At 46.2% G+C, this 24,131-nt stretch overlaps 1 protein-coding gene across 10 annotated transcripts in view; it reads right to left on the bottom strand.

Annotated features, from left to right (window-relative positions):
• elavl3 (ELAV like neuron-specific RNA binding protein 3) overlaps positions 1-8,588 on the bottom strand; it is a 33,336-nt gene extending 24,748 nt beyond the window's left edge. For 4 of the 10 annotated variants that reach the window (XR_004221853.1, XM_012953162.3, XM_012953163.3 and 1 more), the window contains exon 1: positions 8,089-8,588. Coding sequence is in view for 9 of the 10 variants with exons in the window: in XM_012953162.3 (XP_012808616.1) it covers positions 8,089-8,097 (9 nt within the window). In the remaining variant the exon portion in view is untranslated. 10 annotated transcript variants of the gene reach the window in all.
• Between the last annotated feature and the right edge of the window lie 15,543 nt (positions 8,589-24,131).

Below are 24,131 nucleotides of genomic sequence, written 5' to 3' on the forward strand. Positions count from 1 at the left end.
ACAGCCCCAGTCCCTTCCCAGAGGCTATTATCCCACTGCTACTATAGGCACCATCTCTCCCTACTATACCTGCTATCCCACAGCCCCAGTCCCTTCCCAGAGGCTATTATCCCCCCACTGCTACTATAGGCACCATCTCTCCCTACTATACCTGCTATCCCACAGCCCCAGTCCCTTCCCAGAGGCTATTATCCCCCCCACTGCTACTATAGGCACCATCTCTCCCTACTATACCTGCTATCCCACAGCCCCAGTCCCTTCCCAGAGGCTATTATCCCCCCACTGCTACTATAGGCACCATCTCTACCTACTATACCTGCTATCCCACAGCCCCAGTCCCTTCCCAGAGGCTATTATCCCCCCACTGCTACTATAGGCACCATCTCTCCCTACTATACCTGCTATCCCACAGCCCCAGTCCCTTCCCAGAGGCTATTATCCCCCCACTGCTACTATAGGCACCATCTCTCCCTACTATACCTGCTATACCACAGCCCCAGTCCCTTCCCAGAGGCTATTATCCCACTGCTACTATAGGCACCATCTCTCCCTACTATACCTGCTATCCCACAGCCCCAGTCCCTTCCCAGAGGCTATTATCCCCCCACTGCTACTATAGGCACCATCTCTCCTTACTATACCTGCTATCCCACAGCCCCAGTCCCTTCCCAGAGGCTATTATCCCACTGCTACTATAGGCACCATCTCTCCCTACTATACCTGCTATCCCACAGCCCCAGTCCCTTCCCAGAGGCTATTATCCCCCCACTGCTACTATAGGCACCATCTCTCCCTACTATACCTGCTATCCCACAGCCCCAGTCCCTTCCCAGAGGCTATTATCCCCCCACTGCTACTATAGGCACCACCTCTCCCTACTATACCTGCTATCCCACAGCCCCAGTCCCTTCCCAGAGGCTATTATCCCCCCACTGCTACTATAGGCACCATCTCTCCCTACTATACCTGCTATCCCACAGCCCCAGTCCCTTCCCAGAGGCTATTATCCCCCCACTGCTACTATAGGCACCATCTCTCCCTACTATACCTGCTATCCCACAGCCCCAGTCCCTTCTCAGAGGCTATTATCCCACTGCTACTATAGGCACCATCTCTCCCTACTATACCTGCTATCCCACAGCCCCAGTCCCTTCCCAGAGGCTATTATCCCCCCACTGCTACTATAGGCACCATCTCTCCCTACTATACCTGCTATCCCACAGCCCCAGTCCCTTCCCAGAGGCTATTATCCCCCCCACTGCTACTATAGGCACCATCTCTCCCTACTATACCTGCTATCCCACAGTCCCAGTCCCTTCCCAGAGGCTATTATCCCCCCACTGCTACTATAGGCACCATCTCTCCCTACTATACCTGCTATACCACAGCCCCAGTCCCTTCCCAGAGGCTATTATCCCCCCACTGCTACTATAGGCACCATCTCTCCCTACTATACCTGCTATCCCACAGCCCCAGTCCCTTCCCAGAGGCTATTATCCCCCCACTGCTACTATAGGCACCATCTCTCCCTACTATACCTGCTATCCCACAGCCCCAGTCCCTTCCCAGAGGCTATTATCCCCCCACTGCTACTATAGGCACCATCTCTCCCTACTATACCTGCTATCCCACAGCCCCAGTCCCTTCCCAGAGGCTATTATCCCCCCACTGCTACTATAGGCACCATCTCTCCCTACTATACCTGCTATCCCACAGCCCCAGTCCCTTCTCAGAGGCTATTATCCCACTGCTACTATAGGCACCATCTCTCCCTACTATACCTGCTATCCCACAGCCCCAGTCCCTTCCCAGAGGCTATTATCCCCCCACTGCTACTATAGGCACCATCTCTCCCTACTATACCTGCTATCCCACAGCCCCAGTCCCTTCTCAGAGGCTATTATCCCACTGCTACTATAGGCACCATCTCTCCCTACTATACCTGCTATCCCACAGCCCCAGTCCCTTCCCAGAGGCTATTATCCCCCCACTGCTACTATAGGCACCATCTCTCCCTACTATACCTGCTATCCCACAGCCCCAGTCCCTTCTCAGAGGCTATTATCCCACTGCTACTATAGGCACCATCTCTCCCTACTATACCTGCTATCCCACAGCCCCAGTCCCTTCCCAGAGGCTATTATCCCACTGCTACTATAGGCACCATCTCTCCCTACTATACCTGCTATCCCACAGCCCCAGTCCCTTCTCAGAGGCTATTATCCCACTGCTACTATAGGCACCATCTCTCCCTACTATACCTGCTATCCCACAGCCCCAGTCCCTTCCCAGAGGCTATTATCCCCCCACTGCTACTATAGGCACCATCTCCTGGAGGCTATTATCCCCACAGCCAGGACATGAGTTGCCCCCACTCAGTTGTGGTACTTTATTGAGCCTTCCTACACTATTACTTCTTACAGGTTGCCCCCTATGAGCACTTCCATAAGAAAAACTGTGTAATGGATTGTATTTTCAATATACATGACGGTACTATGCAGTACTTTGCATCCTATATATGATTTATATACACTCATTTAATATAGCATGCAGACTTGTGCAGGACATCTCTAGTAGCAAAGAATGTTCATCCCCATCCCCCCCCCCCCTCCACATTTTTATCTCTTGTGCAGACATCTGCCTTAGTAGGCCCTAAAGGCCTGGGGCCATGTGAGCCTGTTGCCATGGATACCAAGCATCCTATGTATAGAAGGAGCAAGACCACCCCCCACAAACCCAGCTGAACCCCATTCACTGGAGAGCACGCGGAGAGTTAAAAGAGGGAGAATCAGGAAGACAAAGAGAAAGGAAGCACGGGCTGCAGCTGAGGGGAAAAGAAAACCTAGATAGATATGTAAAGGGGTGGGTGGGGCAATGGCAGACAGATTTCCCATCACAATGGTTCTTTCAGGTCCAGTGAGAGCTCTCTGCCTGACACCGGCACTCCATACACTCCTTAATATCTGTCTCAACAATACCCTTGCCTTTTGTTTGGTGGGAAGCCTGGCACTGCCAATGTCTACCGGGCGTGGAAGGGAAAAACGGACACTTGAAGTTTTGTAGCATAGTTGTCCCCTGTACAGTAACCTAGCCAGCCAATAAGAAGCTTGCTTTCTCTACTTTAACTTTACTAGACCAGTCCATGCTGTCTGCTAATTGGTTGCTATGGGCTAGTGGGCTGGGGTGCAAAGGAGATTAAGTACTAGGTAGCGTACCCCGTGCTTCAGTGGTGGCTACCTCTAAGTTAACTTTCAGTATGTTATAGAATATACCTTGTGGTAGTGTATGTGTGGAGGGGACATAGGAACTGCCGCTGCCTGTACTGGATCTGTGTGGCGTATATTGTACATTTCCATGTTCACGTGTCTCTGCCCACACTGTCTGAGTTGTTCCACTTAATATGGTATCTCTGGCAGAGCCTAAAAATATCCTAGGTGTGTAAACCTGGCTCACAAAAATAGATGCTCCCTCCTTGTAGATCAGCGGGGAGGTGAGGAGACAACAGGCAGGGAGGAGGAGCAGAGCGAATGAGAGAAGGATGAGAAAGAATAATAAAATACCAGCTTAATAAAATAACAGAGTGCGGATAGGCTCCAAGGGAGATGCATAGTCTCTGTATATCTGACAGATGCCAAACAAGCCACATGTTGGCCATAATCTGATATCATTAGTCCTGATTCAGTTACTGGAACAGTCGCAAGTTCCATCTTCTCTCTGTGACACAGGCCCCAAAAATACACACCCTGTATATATAATACACAAAAGGCACAAGTAACCTGAAGGATAAATGGTGAATAATGTACCCCATATTGTAAAATATAAAAATATAAGTTACCGAGGAGTTTACAACATGGCATTACGTAATTTATTAGTATACACACAGTTCAGTCAGTCATGTGACAGAAATGACATCACAAAGCACCGATTACAATGGATGACATCACTAAGCAACGTTTATAAGGATATCATTTACTGGATAGACATGGCTCTGGTGTATTATATCCTTATAAATGACTCTTAATGATGTAATCATTCATATTTGACTCCTGGTGATGTCACTTCTGGCACATGTAACTGGCGTATTGTTATATATATGGTTGAACGTGATGGACATATGTCTTTTTTCAACCTAACTTACTATGTTACTATATTCTACTTTAAATATAAAGTCATCTTGCAGTCCTGAGACTTTCTGGACACAGAACAGGGTACATACATTCTCTAAAGAGACAGACAGGATCCCTGATAGGGTTTATGCTGGAACAGTCCATGGAGATCACATGGCTGTGGGTAAGTGTCATTAAGAGTCTCTTTGCATGCAAAGCTCATTGTGCTGCCTTCTTATTAGAGAGAGAGAGAGGATAATGGTAATTAGTCGAAACAGAACTCTGCAGTTCAATTAGCTCATTTGGCCCCTTTCTAATTGGTAACCTCTCGGAAGCCAAGCAGTAGGGGTCACGATTTGTATTCTGTTGTTGGAAATCCGGTCTTATGCCTTGCCCGTGTAAGGAGATTAATATAGTAAATTCATATTAATATATATTTATTTATTTTCAGGTTTGTTGTCCCTGTTTGTATGTTTGTACTATCTATCGTCTATCTTGTTATCTGCCTGTCTGTCTCTGCAGTTTCCCATGTCACACATACAGTGTGTATCTACAATATAAGCAAGCAGACATTTTATCAATGCACAGCAAGGCCGGGCCTTATGGTCATCCACATGTAGCCTATCTGCTCAATAGTCAGCCAGCCAAATATCTTATATCTTATCAAATATCTTATTCTATAGCCGCTCCCTATCCTTGTCCCTTGCTGTACCCCAATAACATTCCATTCCTGTATCCATCCTAGCACCCTACTGCTCCCCATTCCATTCCCTTACTGAATCCCACCCCCATTTCTTGTAACCCACACCTGTCCCATACCGTACCCCATCCCTACCCTGTATTGTACCCTATCCATGTTCCTTCCTGTTTCTTATCCCATTCCCTGACAATACCCTCTCCAATATCCTTACTGTACCCCATTTCTTTTCCTTACTGCACATCTTCCATTCCCATTAAGTACTCAACCCTTTTTCCTTACTGTGTCCATTTTCTTACTTTCTTACTTTAAATGTTCCTTACTGCTTTGTTATTGTACCATAACTGCTTGTCATTCAATTTCTCTTACCAAACCCCATTTTTATCTTTTGCTGTACCCCACCCCTAGCAGTTACTACTCCACATACTCCTTTATCGTGTTCCATGTTTGTCATTTACTGTACCCCATCTGTGCCCCTTACTGTATCCCATCCCTGCCTCATACCTAGCTTTTACTGTACCCATCCTTGTCCCTTACTGTACACAATAAACATCCTTTACTGTAGCCCCAACCCGTCCCTTACTGTACTCAGTTGCAGCCCCTGTACCATCACTATCCTTTACTATCCCTTACTATCCTTACTATGCCAATCTTGCAGTCCCCCCAGCCTTGCCCTTACTGTATCCTGTCCCTGTACCGTACTGTACCCCATGCCTGTATTTGAGCATTTCCTATTCTTGTGCCTTACCTCTCCATATACATGTTCCTCGCTGTACCCAATAACTGTCTACAGCTGTACAATATCTCACCATACTTGTGCAGTCAGAATGTGCAACATGGGCCGGGCTGTCACTGGCAATGTGTGTAAGACAGCTCAGGATATCTCAGGCAATGTGTGATGCAGGCCAGGTTGCCTCAGGCAGTGTGTGGCACAGGTCAGGCTTTCTCAGGTATTGTCTTACACAGGTCAGACTATCATAGCAGTAAGTGGCACAGGCTCTCAGGCAGTGTGTGGCACGGGATCTCAGGCAGTGTGTGGCATGGGATCTCAGGCAGTGTGTGGCACTGGACCTGGCACAGGATCTCAGGCAGTGTGTGGCACTGGACCTGGCACAGGATCTCAGGCAGTGTGTGGCACTGGACCTGGCACAGGATCTCAGGCAGTGTGTGGCACTGGACCTGGCACAGGATCTCAGGCAATGTGTGGCACTGGACCTGGCACAGGATCTCAGGCAGTGTGTGGCACTGGACCTGGCACAGGATCTCAGGCAGTGTGTGGCACTGGACCTGGCACAGGATCTCAGGCAGTGTGTGGCACTGGACCTGGCACGGGATCTCAGGCAGTGTGTGGCACTGGACCTGGCACGGGATCTCAGGCAGTGTGTGGCACTGGACCTGGCACGGGATCTCAGGCAGTGTGTGGCACTGGACCTGGCACGGGATCTCAGGCAGTGTGTGGCACTGGACCTGGCACAGGATCTCAGGCAGTGTGTGGCACTGGACCTGGCACAGGATCTCAGGCAGTGTGTGGCACTGGACCTGTCACGGGATCTCAGGCAGTGTGTGGCACTGGAACTGGCACGGGATCTCAGGCAGTGTGTGGCACAGGATCTCAGGCAGTGTGTGGCACGGGATCTCAGGCAGTGTGTGGCACAGGATCTCAGGCAGTGTGTGGCACGGGATCTCAGGCAGTGTGTGGCACAGGATCTCAGGCAGTGTGTGGCACTGGACCTGGCACAGGATCTCAGGCAGTGTGTGGCACTGGACCTGTCACGGGATCTCAGGCAGTGTTTGGCACTGGAACTGGCACGGGATCTCAGGCAGTGTGTGGCACAGGATCTCAGGCAGTGTGTGGCACGGGATCTCAGGCAGTGTGTGGCACAGGATCTCAGGCAGTGTGTGGCACGGGATCTCAGGCAGTGTGTGGCACAGGCCAGACTATCTCAGCTATCAAGTACAGACATTTTTGTTTCTATAGATATTTTGCTACTAAGAGAGGTGACAATGACCCTGGCAATGCTGTGTGCAGAGTTCAAGGAGTTCAATACCAAGGTTATATGTAGGGCAAGATGAGTGGGCAATAGAATATATCTGTTTATCCAGCTTTTCACACATTTTTACTTGAAATAAAAACAAGAATACGCGGTAGCGAGGCCCTGCACCAACATTCTCACGCACACACGCATGTTCACCCGCACACGCCCAAAGCCTGACATGTCTACTCTATTGTTCTCAAGAACCTTCTCTCCTCCTTCTCTGCTCCCTCCCCCCTGCGCATGTAGGTCTGTAGGTACCAGCTGGATGTGGGTTGGGTATTTGTGGTATCAGCCTGTGTCTCAGCTCAATATCCAATCATCCACCCATTGTGTGTGACTACATGTGCCGTGTAACAGTGACAACTGTATCCTTCTATCCTCCTAGTTCCATCAACTCAAATATATGTCCACTATCCACCAGTCTATCTGCCTATTATTCAGTCTAACTATCCCTATATCTATCCAAACAATGACTAACTAGCCCTCTGCTATTTATAATTCTACCTTGTCTAATAATCAATCAGCCCATCATTTCCTCCATCAAATCATTCTGTCCACTCATTTCATTGTAAATCCACCCATTATCCATCTATCTATCTATCTATCTATCTATCTATCTATCTATGTAATTAACTTTCTTTCTTTCCATCATTCTATCATCCATCTGTATGTCTATCTGTCATCTCTCTATATAACGCCCTGTATTCATCCCTCCAGCCAACCATTAGCTACTTATCCCTCTGCATAAATCTCCAACCTTCTATGTAGCTATCCAGTTATAAATCTGTCAGTCTATGTAGTCCTCTATGTACCCACCAATAACTATCCCTCTATCTGACTGTCTTTCTATGGATCATTCCATCCACCCACCCATCCATCCATCTTTCCACCCAGTATCTTATGGTCTAACCAATTATCTCTTTGTCTCTCTACATATTTGTCCATCCATTATCCATCCCAGTTACATGGCAGTACCACAGTGCACCAAGGACACAGTTTCTCCTTTCGGCCCCCCCTTCCTTCTCCTTCACCCTCCCCCCCACCCCTGTCCTTCCCTGTGCTGCATTGTAAGACGCATTTAAGTCCCAAAAGGGGCTCCCCTGGGATTTTGTCCCTACCCTTCATCCCTACCCACCCCATGTAATACCAAACAGAAAATAACCTGCTTCGCCCCCTCGTAACCCCTTCATCTCATGCAGCATCAGGACACCAAGAATCAGTCATTAAAAAGAAAGATGGCGGCACTTACAGTCACCATGCTTAGGGAACGTAGGTTGGATCCTGTAGATTTTCGGTTGCGCCTCTCTAGCCTTCTTGTTCCTTTCCTCAGCGTCCTGGCGTCCGAGGTGCGCCTGCCCACCCCGCCGCTCCCCTGCTCCCTCCCGGCGGCCGTCACGGGATCGAATCAGAAAACCGAATTGTGAAAAATAATGGTATCAAAATACTCCCTCAGCTGGTGAGAAGGGGCAATAAATTCCAAAAATGGTACAAAATTGGGAGAGGTGGGAAGAAATCCCCAAAATAGGAATTATATATATAGAAATGAGTGACGGAAAAACCGGTGCTAAAGAGGAATTGAGGGATAGTGTCAGTAGTAAGTTGGGGGGGTCTTTGTCTGGAAAGAGGAGGAGGGGGTTGCAAGATTTTGGAGAGAGAGGGAAAAGGGAGGGGTAGAAATGGTTCTCCTGGTGCCGTTATCCCAGTGTGGTGACACCTCGTTCCCTTGCTCAATCTGAACAATCCAGTCCCCCCTCTCTTGTCTTATATACAGCACTCTGCATGGTGCAGCTCTCTTCTCTATTGGCTGGGAGGCAAGGGGGATGAGAAGAGAAGAAAGGAGGGGGGGGAGGCAGGAGATGTAAATCGCTCCCTCCTCTCTCCTTGTGATTTTTTTTCTTACTCCTTTATGTGCTTCAGACCCCCTGAGAAGAGGGACACAGAGGAGGAGACTGTCACACCTGCCAAGCAGCCTTTCTGCTTCTGTTTCCATACATCCTCCATCCTCCATTGACTCCATCTCTCTCCCATAGGCACATTCTCCCCCCCCCCCCCACTCACTCACACACATCAACCTGCATCTCCTTGCATTTATTTTCATCCTCTGCTCCCTCTCGGCTCCAGCCGTTGCCTTTATTCTCTGCCTGTGGCACCCTGCCTGCATTCCTTGTGCTGATGCCTCCCTGTGTCTCCATCTTCCTATACATCAGTATCAGAGATGCCTGGTCCCTTCCCTCGTACCTTTCGCTCTCCTCCCAGAGGCTTCTGTCCATCACTGTCTCTCTCTCCTCCCTCCTCCCTCTGTCCCTCTCCTATATACTGGCATAAGAGCATATAACACTAAATATTCACGTACAGTCAATGGAATGACAGGCTTATTTTGCCTTGGGCCCTCCACCCCCATGTAACAAATGGACCCCAAGCCACAAGATATTATTGTCAAATTACAAATGCCATGTCGTTTTTGTTCTCTCACATTGGCTTCCTTCATTGAATGAGACCTCCTAATCTCTAACTCATACCCTGGGCCTCATTTATGAATAGAGCACCAAAGTCTTTCAGTGGTAAAACACCTGCCCTCCACCCCCTGCCCGACTTTTCACTTTATATCTGAGGCACAAAGAGAGATAAAGGGAAAGTTTCCCCTTTAAATGATCATGTACCATGGGGAAGAAGGGAGCAAGCAAGTGGGAATGAGAGATGAATAGGAAATGCCTGGAGGAATATAAGCACAAGCAATAAAACTAAGAAGGAAACTAAGGCTGCAAAGGTGATCTGTTTCTATGGTTGCTAGGGTCAGTGACCCAGACAACAAGATAGCCTTTTTACACTCACAGGCTGGGAGAAAATCAAAAAAAGGGAGGCTAATACTTGTACTTGAAAATACTTTAAAAATGCACACTTAATAGTGAATATGTTAAATGTTCATTTAAAGGTACACTTCTCCTTTTTACTGAGCAACTTGCAGTTACCTGTTGCTACAAGTGGTCCCTAGTTACAGGGCTTCCTGCTGTGCCCTTCATGCCCTCTGGGGAGGGAATTATTGACACTAATAATCTGTGTCTTTGTGGTTACTAAAAAAATATTCAGCTCAAAGCTGCTACAAATATAGTGACTGTCACTGGCTTTCCTGGGAGTCTCGTGAGTATAAAGGTGGGATATAGAGAGTGAGAGGGAATGCCGAGTGTGAGTATAAAGGTGGGATATAGAGAGTGAGAGAGAATGCCGAGTGTGAGTATAAAGGTGGGATATAGAGAGTGAGAGAGAATGCCGAGTGTGAGTATAAAGGTGGGATATAGAGAGTGAGAGAGAATGCCGAGTGTGAGTATAAAGGTGGGATATAGAGAGTGAGAGAGAATGCCGAGTGTGAGTATAAAGGTGGGATATAGAGAGTGAGAGAGAATGCCGAGTGTGAGTATAAAGGTGGGATATAGAGAGTGAGAGAGAATGCCGAGTGTGAGTATAAAGGTGGGATATAGAGAGTGAGAGAGAATGCCGAGTGTGAGTATAAAGGTGGGATATAGAGAGTGAGAGGGAATGCCGAGTGTGAGTATAAAGGTGGGATATAGAGAGTGAGAGAGAATGCCGAGTGTGAGTATAAAGGTGGGATATAGAGAGTGAGAGAGAATGCCGAGTGTGAGTATAAAGGTGGGATATAGAGAGTGAGAGGGAATGCCGAGTGTGAGTATAATGGTGGGATATAGAGAGTGAGAGGGAATGCCGAGTGTGAGTATAAAGGTGCGATATAGAGAGTGAGAGGGAATGCCGAGTGTGAGTATAAAGGTGGGATATAGAGAGTGAGAGGGAATGCCGAGTGTGAGTATAAAGGTGGGATATAGAGAGTGAGAGGGAATGCCGAGTGTGAGTATAAAGGTGGGATATAGAGAGTGAGAGGGAATGCCGAGTGTGAGTATAAAGGTGGGATATAGAGAGTGAGAGGGAATGCCGAGTGTGAGTATAAAGGTGGGATATAGAGAGTGAGAGGGAATGCCGAGTGTGAGTATAAAGGTGGGATATAGAGAGTGAGAGGGAATGCCGAGTGTGAGTATAATGGTGGGATATAGAGAGTGAGAGGGAATGCCGAGTGTGAGTATAAAGGTGGGATATAGAGAGTGAGAGGGAATGCCGAGTGTGAGTATAAAGGTGGGATATAGAGAGTGAGAGGGAATGCCGAGTGTGAGTATAATGGTGGGATATAGAGAGTGAGAGGGAATGCCGAGTGTGAGTATAAAGGTGGGATATAGAGAGTGAGAGGGAATGCCGAGTGTGAGTATAAAGGTGGGATATAGAGAGTGAGAGGGAATGCCGAGTGTGAGTATAAAGGTGGGATATAGAGAGTGAGAGGGAATGCCGAGTGTGAGTATAAAGGTGGGATATAGAGAGTGAGAGGGAATGCCGAGTGTGAGTATAATGGTGGGATATAGAGAGTGAGAGGGAATGCCGAGTGTGAGTATAAAGGTGGGATATAGAGAGTGAGAGGGAATGCCGAGTGTGAGTATAAAGGTGGGATATAGAGAGTGAGAGGGAATGCCGAGTGTGAGTATAAAGGTGGGATATAGAGAGTGAGAGGGAATGCCGAGTGTGAGTATAAAGGTGGGATATAGAGAGTGAGAGGGAATGCCGAGTGTGAGTATAAAGGTGGGATATAGAGAGTGAGAGGGAATGCCGAGTGTGAGTATAATGGTGGGATATAGAGAGTGAGAGGGAATGCCGAGTGTGAGTATAAAGGTGGGATATAGAGAGTGAGAGGGAATGCCGAGTGTGAGTATAAAGGTGGGATATAGAGAGTGAGAGGGAATGCCGAGTGTGAGTATAAAGGTGGGATATAGAGAGTGAGAGGGAATGCCGAGTGTGAGTATAAAGGTGGGATATAGAGAGTGAGAGGGAATGCCGAGTGTGAGTATAAAGGTGGGATATAGAGAGTGAGAGGGAATGCCGAGTGTGAGTATAAAGGTGGGATATAGAGAGTGAGAGGGAATGCCGAGTGTGAGTATAAAGGTGGGATATAGAGAGTGAGAGGGAATGCCGAGTGTGAGTATAATGGTGGGATATAGAGAGTGAGAGGGAATGCCGAGTGTGAGTATAAAGGTGGGATATAGAGAGTGAGAGGGAATGCCGAGTGTGAGTATAAAGGTGGGATATAGAGAGTGAGAGGGAATGCCGAGTGTGAGTATAAAGGTGGGATATAGAGAGTGAGAGGGAATGCCGAGTGTGAGTATAATGGTGGGATATAGAGAGTGAGAGGGAATGCCGAGTGTGAGTATAAAACAGCCCCCCAACAGCTAACTAAATAGTGACTCTATGGCACCTTACAACAGCCCCCCTGCTGCTGCCTCTAGAGGGGAATACATGGTCTTGCTTAGACTGAAGGTTAATTCAGGCCGGTGCTGTGAGGGCTGCACCAGATGCTGAGCTATATAATGCCTCAGGCACTAGGGTAAGAAGGCTGTGTCTGGGAGACTGTAGTTCTGCATGGGTAGAGTTTGGATGATCTTGGGTCTTTGCTATGTTCCCTTTATGTGAACAAAGTATTTTTCTACTCTGTGGTTACTATGCTTCCAATCTATGGTTACAATGCTTCCACTCTATGGTTACAATGCTTCCACTCTATGGTTATTATACTTCCACTCTATGGTTATTATACTTCCACTCTATGGTTATTATACTTCCACTCTATGGTTATTATACTTCCACTCTATGGTTATTATACTTCCACTCTATGGTTACAATGCTTCCACTCTATGGTTATTATACTTCCACTCTATGGTTATTATACTTCCATTCTATGGTTATTATACTTCCACTCTATGGTTATTATACTTCCACTCTATGGTTATTAAACTTCCATTCTATGGTTATTATACTTCCTCTCTATGGTTATTATACTTCCATTCTATGGTTATTATACTTCCACTGTATGGTTATTATACTTCCACTCTATGGCTATTATACTTCCACTCTATGGTTATTATACTTCCACTCTGTGGTTATTATACTTCCACTCTATGGTTATTATACTTCCGTTCTATGGTTATTATACTTCCACTCTATGGTTATTAAGCTTCCATTCTATGGTTATTATACTTCCACTCTATGGTTATTATACTTCCACTCTATGGCTATTATACTTCCACTCTATGGTTATTAAACTTCCACTCTATGGTTATTATACTTCCACTCTATGGTTATTATACTTCCATTCTATGGCTATTATACTTCCACTCTATGGTTATTAAACTTCCATTCTATGGTTATTATACTTCCACTCTATGGTTATTATACTTCCACTCTATGGCTATTATACTTCCACTCTATGGTTATTATACTTCCACTCTATGGTTATTATACTTCCATTCTATGGTTATTATACTTCCATTCTATGGTTATTATACTTCCACTCTATGGTTATTATACTTCCACTCTATGGTTATTATACTTCCATTCTATGGTTATTATACTTCCATTCTATGGTTATTATACTTCCACTCTATGGTTATTATACTTCCACTCTATGGTTATTATACTTCCACTCTATGGTTATTATACTTCCACTCTATGGTTATTATACTTCCACTCTATGGTTATTATACTTCCATTCTATGGCTATTATACTTCCACTCTATGGTTATTAAACTTCCATTCTATGGTTATTATACTTCCACTCTATGGTTATTATACTTCCACTCTATGGCTATTATACTTCCACTCTATGGTTATTATACTTCCACTCTATGGCTATTATACTTCCACTCTATGGTTATTATACTTCCACTCTATGGTTATTATACTTCCATTCTATGGTTATTATACTTCCATTCTATGGTTATTATACTTCCATTCTATGGTTATTATACTTCCATTCTATGGTTAACATGGTTCAACTCTGTGGTGGTTTCACTCGATGGTTAACCTGCTTTATCTGCATGGTTATTTAGTTTTCAATGTGCAGTTTAAATGGTTTTATTGATTGTTTCCCACTGCGTGAACCATGGCAGCATGGCGTGGAGCAGTGATCCCCAACCAGTGGCTCCTTTGATGTTGTTCCCAGTAGCCCCAAAGTAAGTGGCCATTTTTAAAGAGACAGTTTTACTCCAAGCAGAGCCTCCAGCAGGCTACGGGGGGCTACCCAACAGCCAATCCCAGTTGATATTTTGCATCCCCAAATACATTTTTTCATCCCCAACCAAGTAAATAAGGTTGGGGATCCCTGATATCAGGCAAACTTGAGATTCACCCCCAGGATGGAACCCTTTGCCTTTGAATGTTTTTAAAAGCAGACTCAAGACATACTGTATATGCCTATACATGGCTTTCAAAATATATTCTCAGCCGTAAGTGCAGTAAAGCTAAAATAGATTCAGTTGATGCAGGTTTTGATGCAGTTTATTAACGGTACAGGCTCCTACATATCCCTATAGTAACTCCATGGGTCATTGGCTCCATCCCTCCGCTTCTGCTGAATCTCGTGCAAGTGCAACTATTGATGCAAGGGGATTCCAGGCTTCTCGCTGCTGGCTGCAGGGAATACAATCACTCACAAATATCATTTTAATGCTGAGCACAGCAGTTCGGGTTGTATTATAAATAACATGGCCCTCTCTGGTCCCTTCACCACCAAGGACAGCCCTATTGCCAACCTCAGAACCACTCACTAAGACAGGCCTGGACTGGCATTTAAAGTAGACCCTGGCATTCTAAGTACACAGAGGCCCAAACAGCCCCCCCTCAGCCCAATAAATAGTGAGTGTCTATGGCACCTTACAGCAGCCCCTCTGGCATTTGCCTGAACCCACAGATTGCCAGTCTGGGCCTGATTTTCAGTACACAGAGGCCCAAACAGCCCCCCCATAGGCCCAATAAATAGTGAGTGTCTATGGCACCTTACAGCAGCCCCTCTGGCATTTGCCTGAACCCACAGATTGCCAGTCTGGGCCTGATTTTCAGTACACAGAGACCCAAACAGCCCCCCATAGGCCCAATAAATAGTGAGTGACTATGGCACCTTACAGCAGCCCCTCTGGCATTTGCCTGAACCCACAGATTGCCAGTCCGGGCCTGATTTTCAGTACACAGAGGCCCAAACAGCCCCCCCCCCATAGGCCCAATAAATAGTGACTGTCTATGGCACCTTACAGCAGCCCCTCTGGCATTTGCCTGAACCCACAGATTGCCAGTCCGGGCCTGATTTTCAGTACACAGAGGCCCAAACAGCCCCCCCCCCCATAGGCCCAATAAATAGTGAGTGTCTATGGCACCTTACAGCAGCCCCTCTGGCATTTGCCTGAACCCACAGATTGCCAGTCCGGGCCTGATTTTCAGTACACAGAGGCCCAAACAGCCCCCCCATAGGCCCAATAAATAGTGAGTGACTATGGCACCTTACAGCAGCCCCTCTGGCATTTGCCTGAACCCACAGATTGCCAGTCTGGGCCTGATTTTCAGTACACAGAGGCCCAAACAGCCCCCATAGGCCCAATAAATAGTGAGTGACTATGGCACCTTACAGCAGCCCCTCTGGCATTTGCCTGAACCCACAGATTGCCAGTCCGGGCCTGATTTTCAGTACACAGAGGCCCAAACAGCCCCCCCATAGGCCCAATAAATAGTGAGTGACTATGGCACCTTACAGTAGCCCCTATGATTGCCAGGCCAGTGAATCCTACATTTGGACTGGATCTGATTTGGACAGCTGAGAATTTTTTCTCTAGATAATTCAGTTGCGAGATTCACTTTGCCATTTGGCAGGTATAGTTTTGGCGCATTAGTACAAGCTCGTTATCCATAGCGTCTCTGTCCTGCCCCGTGATCACTTACTCATGTTCCTTCTCAGTGAAATTTCGATTTGTGCTGTTTAAGCTTTTTCATTCACTGCCCTACATTCGGCTGGGGGTTTAACCGCCCACATTCCCATTCCTTATGCAGCTGAGCCAGGTGATCAGTAAGCGGCACTTTGGCTACTACCTGTAAGGGATTAATTTAATAGGGACAGTCACCTAAAAACACAGTTTCAGCATTTTCTTCTCATTTGTCTTTTCCCTTCTTCTTTGTAGTTCAGATTTTTCACTCTTCTCTTCCAGCCATAAGCAAGTTAGTGGTCAGAATTGTGTCTATAGAACAGTGGCTCCCGAGGCACATTTCAGCCACCCCATTATTTTACGTGCCCATAACAAGCAATGTCAATGAGCCTAAATTGCTGTAATTTGGGAGTGGATGTGTCGGCGTGGGGAATAGGCCTGTAAGGGGACAAATTTGAGCGTTGGGTCCGTACTAAGGTCCTGGTCATAAAGAGCCAGTTGGAGAAGTTAAGAGTAAGTGCAACGGGAGAGAAACCTAAGAAATAAGGGGAATAAGAAATTTATTGACAAATTTATACCGGCCCCGATTTACCAAATGACCAGTGAATTATGAGCCGGCTGGCAACCCTATTTATGTGCGGCCCAGACAGAAGCACTAAGGGGTGCAATAGGCCTGTCCTTTCCAGCAGGGCACCATTGCAGCCTGCATCCTCTGCTGTTTAGGGAGGGGTGCTATGTGACCCCCCGACCAAACTGCCCATGGCTAATGTGCATAAAAACGCACAGAAATATATTGTTGTTGAAGATAGTATTCTGTTATTTAGCACCTTCTGTTAGGTTTGGCAACCAGCTAGGGACCCCCCTCCAAACCCTCTGAGCAAGCCGGAGACTCCAGCACTTACAGTTGCGGTGACAGATTGCCCTGTCTATTTCTCCTTGCTCACCGATTCCCAACAGGGCCGGAGAGCTCATTAGTTGGCTGCTCAGGGAAATCCCTGCCCAGTAATGCTCCCCTCACTCAGCCTGGCAAAGTGCTCAGCACTGCTCTCTCTGGCCGCTGAACCATATTAAGGCTCCAGTACATGGGCATCTAAGTGCTCTGATAAATCTCCCTCTGAAACTTAGCCGCGCTCTGTTCCGGAATGGGCACTGTATGCATTTGCCTCACAGTAATGATGCTTAAGTAATGCCTATGGCTCAGTGCTGGCACTTTCATAGATCCAGGGTTAGATATAGGGCAGCCTAGTGGGCAGGGCAGTCATCAGGGGGTACAATTCTGTTCTATGGCAGGTGTAAATCATTGGGCTGCCTTGCTCCTGCTCCTGAACAGGGCCAGAAGTAGGGGTAGGCAGAAGGAGCACCTGCCTAAGGCACAACAATGGGGGGTGCCAGGCTTGGGGAGCAAGGGGCGTGGTGGCTGACCCGATTGCCTAGGGAACCTGGTTGGCTTGGTCCTGCCCTGACCCTCAACCTCTTTCACATGAATATCCCCTGTGGGTGCACACTTTTCCACCACAGTAAATAAGCCCATTTATATAGTAAATATTACAACTGTAAAATAGTCACAATTTATACATCAGAAATACATGTTTTGCCTGAGATTGGGGGTCCCAGCTTCTCTGCAATATCAGGGGCCCCTGAAAGTCAAACTCCATCCTTTCGGCCTACAGCTAAGCCTGATAAGCAGATGAGAAGAACAGCTGGTGGGAGACTGCTGCATTGATCCTTATCTGTATTCAGAGCATTGCCACGCTGCAATGAGGGAGGCTGCCCGATAGCTGAAAGCTGCAGTGCCTCTCCGGCCAATCTGCTCTGCATCTGAGAGTCAGTAGTGCTGCTCGCTTGTGGTACCTTCCAGCTAAATGAAATGGATTGGCGGATGCATTGTACTAGCAATGGAGTCACAAGGCCTCTTTATGAATGGGTCGGTGGAAGCCAATGGAAGTCGGCGCATGTAGTACCTACTAGGACCACACTTGCAACCTGTTAAGCTGTTCATTGTCAGACTGGGGTGCGTGGGGCCCCCCTGCCCCAGTTTGAGGCTCTCCATAGGGATCATTGCTAATGGCAACCCTGTCACCGCTGCATGTCCATCTGGCTCTTAATGGATGTGATTGGGGTTGGAGGGGGGGAGCCCGGGAGCACCCACGGACAGTTCCCGGCAGGGACAGAGAGCAGGACCGTGTCAGCTGGGTCCACAAGGTCTGGGGTCCACTGGGGTTTTTCTTGGAGTCCCGCAGGCCCAATCCAACCCTGAAGCTGTCTGGTTAAGCTAGGTTGCAGATCATTCCCCAATATGCCCATGTGTATACACCTGCCATCAACATTGGATCACAACAAATGGGAATGCATCAGGGTGAGAACCGTATCAATCAGCCAATTCAGTTCTTGCCCCATACACAGGTAGATAAGTTACCGATACGGTCTAAAGGACAGGGTTGGAATATCCAAGGCTATTGTGATACTAATATCTACAGTTAGTATTACTGGTTGTATATATATATAGTTTATGTATGTGAGTGTATAGATTGGTTAGTATAGGTTGTGTGCTGGGTTTACTCGGATGGGTTGAACTTGATGGACAATGGTCTTTTTTCAGCCCTATGTAACTATGTAACTATGGAATGGTCTGGTGGTAAACTTTGTGGGCTATGGCCTTCATGGGTCCCTCCAACCCAGGCCCACTCCCTGTACTGCACACACTCCCCCCACACACTTTCCTCTGCAAGAAAGTTAAAGCAACAAGTTAAAGGGTGGCAGGGGGATGTATGTCCTTAATGTTGCAAGAGGGGTCTTGCTGGTCTGATGCTGCTGAAGGTGCTGAATTGGCATCTTATCTGGCCACCTTTAGAGAATGTGACAACCTTCTAGCAGGAAAATTCACATGATCTGCTCAAGTGGAGATTCAAACTTTCCCTTTGCACAGAGAGCAACAGAAGGCTAAAAAGTGCTGCCCAATGACAGGGGAGAACAATGTCATTCAAGTGCTGCCATAGCCCATGGGGGTGTACATTAAAATGGGGTGGGTGCAGCTGATTCCCTGGTAACTAACATGTGCAATCTGTTCTGAGACCCCAAACAGACCAATTATTTATTATACTGTGTAAATTGAAATTTGCTGAAAAAAAACAGTGTAAAAAGCTGTGTAAAATAAATGGAAAAGTTCACCGTCCAAATACCAGATTTTACACCATTATTTTATGCAAGTTCCAAAAAACGTGTAAAAAAAAAGTACACCGTTTTTATGCCATTTTTACACAGCAAAGCCTGCCGACGCATGGCGAATTTTGTCACCCTTTTTTACACAGCATAATAAATCTGCTCCCAACTGTACATGGAGGAACAAGCTCTCACAAAAATGTGTGAAGCGTCAGTTGTTGTAAAGTTTACAATCAGATAGGGGGGGGGGGGTCTTCTGTTTCTGTCAATGAAATAAAGGGGGCTGGAGCAGACAGGTAAGCAATGGTACAGCATGGAGCAAATCGGGTAAAATGAAACCATATTAAAACTAGGGATACATGGAATCTATGATTTGGTTCGGGTCAACAGGATTTAGCTGAATCCATAAAATCACTTGCTGCATGCAGGGTCATGCTGGGCCGCCAGGACACCGGGCCGCCGGGACACCGGTAAAAATCCCTAGTGGGCCCCCGCGGCCCAGACCCGACCCTTGCTGCCTCTTGCTCCCTCTGCCCGACCGTTCCTCCCGACGTGTTAAATTTACACATGCTCAGGGGAGGACGTCAGGTGGGGGACCCAGCGGGGGTTTAGGGGGGCCCCTGTGGGGGGGATGTAAGGGGGCCCCGGTGGGCCCTGCACTCCCCAGTGCAACCCTGGCTGCGTGTAGCACGCAGTTGTCTTTACCTCTTATCATTTTCAGATTTGATTCCGTATTTGGCTGAATCATTTGCAAAGGATCCAGGGTTCGACCAGATCCTAAAATAGTGGATTTGGTGAATCCCTAATTAAAAAAACAAAAAGAACAACAAAGAAAAAGTTACAAACCACTGGGGTCCTGCCTCAGACTAATGGGGCCACATTTGGGGGGAACTGGGAAAAGGTGACAGTGGCAGATGTACCGTGTTTTTCCACTGAGCACTCAGCTACCCCAAAACCAAGTTAGGCGGCCATTTTCAAGCAAGATCTTTCCAGGCATTGCACATGGGTTTTCGTCCATTAAGTTGATTCTGAAGTGAGAAAATAGAGCAGATTCGACAGCTGCTGGGGGGGGCATGAGGTACTGAGGGCCCAGTGGGGATCCTGACTGAACAACATCATATTGGAACATATTTGTAAGAGACAACTTCACACAAACTGAGGAGCTATTGCTGTACAACTTGCAAATGGCCTCACAGAGCTACCGTATCATGGCTGCCAGCAGGAAGAGATGCATGCTGGGCGTGCACCATGTTGTTTAGAACAATAAAGGCAAGTGATTGTATTTGTATCTTCCTGCAATCCCTGTTATGTTGAGGTTTGTAAAAAGAATCAGTTCCCCTCTCTTTCTCCTCATGAATAAGTAATCCCCCACCCTCTCCGCCATCCTCTTCTCCCCTCTCAATTACCAGCCATTAGCTGTGATCAATAATTAATGCCCTTGCTGGTCCGGGGTTGGTTGGATGATGTGCTGCACTCAGACAGATCAATGCATTGATTGAATAAGAAGCCGGGTGTTTTAACCCATAACAAACCTTATTATGGCCTCCCCATCTGTTAAGAATAGACCCCGTGCTTTGCCAACACAAAGTGCTCTCCTTCAAGGAAAAGCCATTACTTTCCCTTCCCTCATGAAGAGTTAGAGCTGTTAGAAGCTAGGGGCGCCAATGGATTTCCCTTGCACCTCATACTTCCTGTTTAGGGAATAGCCTTCTGGGTGTTGTATTTAAAAACAACATAGATCCCTTTATGGGTTAATACATTTGATTTATGCAGTGCAAGGGTTAATTCATTGATCCGCAGGAGGGAAGCTCAGAAATAATTGGAAATACAAAGTTTTTTTCTGTGATCAGCTTTTCTGCTTGCTCCTGTGAGTACAGACCCACCCGGCAGGCTTAGTTAACTCTTGCTTTGACTGTGGGTCTGCGGTACAGAGCTTTCTGCTGGGCCCCAGTCTGGCACTGGTTCTAGATATGAATTCAGGATGAGAGCACTGGTCTCTGAGGTGATTCACCAGTGACTCATTGGAGGCGGCCATGTCTTCACTAATGAGTAATGGGAAGTGCAGGGAAATGCCACCCCCCCACCTGAGATCATTGCTTTATATGAGGGAATGCATGGTTTTGGCCAATAAGACAGGGCCGTTGTTTACCCCACTGTATTCTGGGAAATGCTTGGAGCTTGTCCGGTAAATTGGGAGCTGGAGTCTATTGAATATACTGAAAATGATGATATAATTGGTATAACCTGGTGGGATGGATTGTGTAACTGGGCTGTGAATTATAAATGGGTATATATTTTATAAATGTGAGTGTATAGATTGAACTTGATGGACTTTGGTCTTTTTTCAACCCAACTTAACTATATGCAAACTCAGGTTCTCTCAAGGCCCAGGTTTTGGGGTGTTCAACTTGTGCGGCTACGTAGAGCGCCGTAAGGGAACTATGGGTCTCGCTCTCCTGGAGGGGGCTTGTACCAGTGTTGGGGTGCGGTGGGGGAGTTTTTAGGTAAATTACATGAACGTTAATGGAGCACAATATTGGGACGCACTGCCATTGTGTGTGATCTACTAAATAGTTAATGGTTAAAGGGATACTGTCATGATTTTTATGGGGTACATTTTATTTCTAAATGACACTGTTACACAGCAAATAATTCCCTCTGCTATTTAACCTTTTATTCTTGAACCAACAAATGTATTTGTAGCTGTAATATTGGTGTGTAGGCGCCATCTCAGTGCATTGTGCCTGAGTCTGAGCTTTCAGCCAGCGCTACACATTAGAACTGCTTTCAGCTAACCTATTGTTTCTCCTACTCCCATGTAACTGGAGGAGTCCCAAGCCGGACTTGGATTTCTTACTATTGAGTGCTATTCTGATACCTACTGGGAGCTGCTATCTTGCTCCCTTCCCATTGTTCTGCTGATCGGCTGCTGGGGGGGAGGGGGGGGATATCACTCCAACTTGCAGCGCAGCAGTAAAGTGTGCCTGAGTCTGAGCTTTCAGAAGGAGCCAGCGCTACACATTAGAACTGCTTTCAGCTAACCTATTGTTTCTCCTACTCCCATGTAACTGGAGGAGTCCCAAGCCGGACTTGGATTTCTTACTATTGAGTGCTATTCGGATACCTACTGGGAGCTGCTATCTTGCTCCCTTCCCATTGTTCTGCTGATCGGCTGCTGGGGGTGAGGGGGGGGGGATATCACTCCAACTTGCAGCGCAGCAGTAAAGTGTGCCTGAGTCTGAGCTTTCAGCCAGCGCTACACATTAGAACTGCTTTCAGCTAACCTATTGTTTCTCCTACTCCCATGTAACTGGAGGAGTCCCAAGCCGGACTTGGATTTCTTACTATTGAGTGCTATTCTGATACCTACTGGGAGCTGCTATCTTGCTCCCTTCCCATTGTTCTGCTGATCGGCTGCTGGGGGTGAGGGGGATATCACTCCAACTTGCAGCGCAGCAGTAAAGTGTGCCTGAGTCTGAGCTTTCAGCCAGCGCTACACATTAGAACTGCTTTCAGCTAACCTATTGTTTCTCCTACTCCCATGTAACTGGAGGAGTCCCAAGCCGGACTTGGATTTCTTACTATTGAGTGCTATTCTGATACCTACTGGGAGCTGCTATCTTGCTTCCTTGAGAAACTGCAGAAGCCCACTGATCAACCCACGTGAGAGCTGCTACATTCGTGCAAGAGAAAGAACCAGCAGTGCAGAAAGGCACAGATACTGCTTTCAGTAGCAATTACATTTACAAGTTGCTCAGAATTCAATTTTCTTTCATTGTTTGGGCTCCCGTCCCCTTTCACGTTGACTGGTCCTCATTGTCCCCAGCCTTCCTTATCTTCACTAAAGGAAATCACATTTTCTTCCTATAGGGAATCTGGTTTGGCCCTTACCGGAAATTACCCCCCCCCTGTTTTTGCTGACATTTTCAATTGGAAGAGCCTTTTATCCTCTCAGCATTGGGAAGAGAGCAAATTCATCAAGTTTGGAAGCCCATTCATTATTCCTCCCCCACTGTAAATCTCCCCTCTCTCCCTTTTTACTATCCCCCCCCCCTCCGCCATTATAAACCCCTCTGTGCATTTCTATGTACTAATATATACAGGCACACTCCCAAACAAACACACAGATGTGGGAGGCATATACAGATAGCCTCTGGCCCCTGACCCCCAGACATCTGCCACTGAAAGTGCTGGGGCCTGAGCTCTCTGGAGGAGCAGGGGGGAGAGAGAAAGAGAGGAACCGGGATGGCCCCTCATAGATACATCACATTGCTGATATCCTACTCTGCCATATATATACAGATTGTAAGCTCTATGGGGCAGGGACATCTATCATCTTGTCTCTTTGATTCTTGACTTATTGCAGCTGTACCTTGTATTTATGTATGTATGTATGTATATCTTTATTTATAAAGCGCTACTTATGTACAGTAGGATACACTGATACAAACAGAGGGTTATTAAGATAATAATAGATAAATAATAAGATGATAATAATAGATAAATAAGATAATAATAGATAAATACGATAATAATAGATAAATAATAATAAATAATAATAATAGATACATTTAATGTTATACTATCTATTATTATCTTATTAACCCCCTGTTTGTATTAATGGATTCTACTGTACAGCGCTGCGTACATAAGTAGCACGTTATAAATAACGATATACATACATACATATATTGTAGCCTATAGACCTATGGAAGAGCACAGTATGCATTTTACAGTATTAAGCTTCAGTATTATGTTCATCGATTGTATGAGTGCGATACGGCCATTAGATTGTAAGCTCCATTGGACAAAACACTACGGAATATGTTAATAATCAAGGGTATCTTTATTTATAAAGCGCTACTTATGTACAGTAGAATACATTGATACAAACAGGGTGTTATTAAGATAATAATAGATAAATAATAAGAGGATAATAGATAAATAAGATAATAGATAAATAATAAGAGGATAATAGATAAATAAGATAATAGATAAATAATAATAATACATTTATTGTTATACTTTGTATTTATCTATTATTATCTTAATAACCCCCTGTTTGTATGAATGTATTCTACTGTACAGCGCTGCGTACATAAGTAGCACTTTATAAATAAAGATATACATACATACTAATATTGTAGCCTATAGACCTATGGAAGAGCACAGTATGCATTTTACAATATTAAGCATCAGTATTATGTTCATAGAGTGTGATACGGTCATTAGATTGTAAGCTCCATTGGACAAAACACTAAGGAATATGTTAATAATCAAGGGGTATCATGCCCTAATATTACAGCATCGTCAAAATTCCCCCCCCCAGCCCTTCACTTTC

This window comes from Xenopus tropicalis, chromosome 3 (assembly GCF_000004195.4).
Source record: "Xenopus tropicalis strain Nigerian chromosome 3, UCB_Xtro_10.0, whole genome shotgun sequence".
Classification (NCBI taxonomy): domain Eukaryota; kingdom Metazoa; phylum Chordata; class Amphibia; order Anura; family Pipidae; genus Xenopus; species Xenopus tropicalis.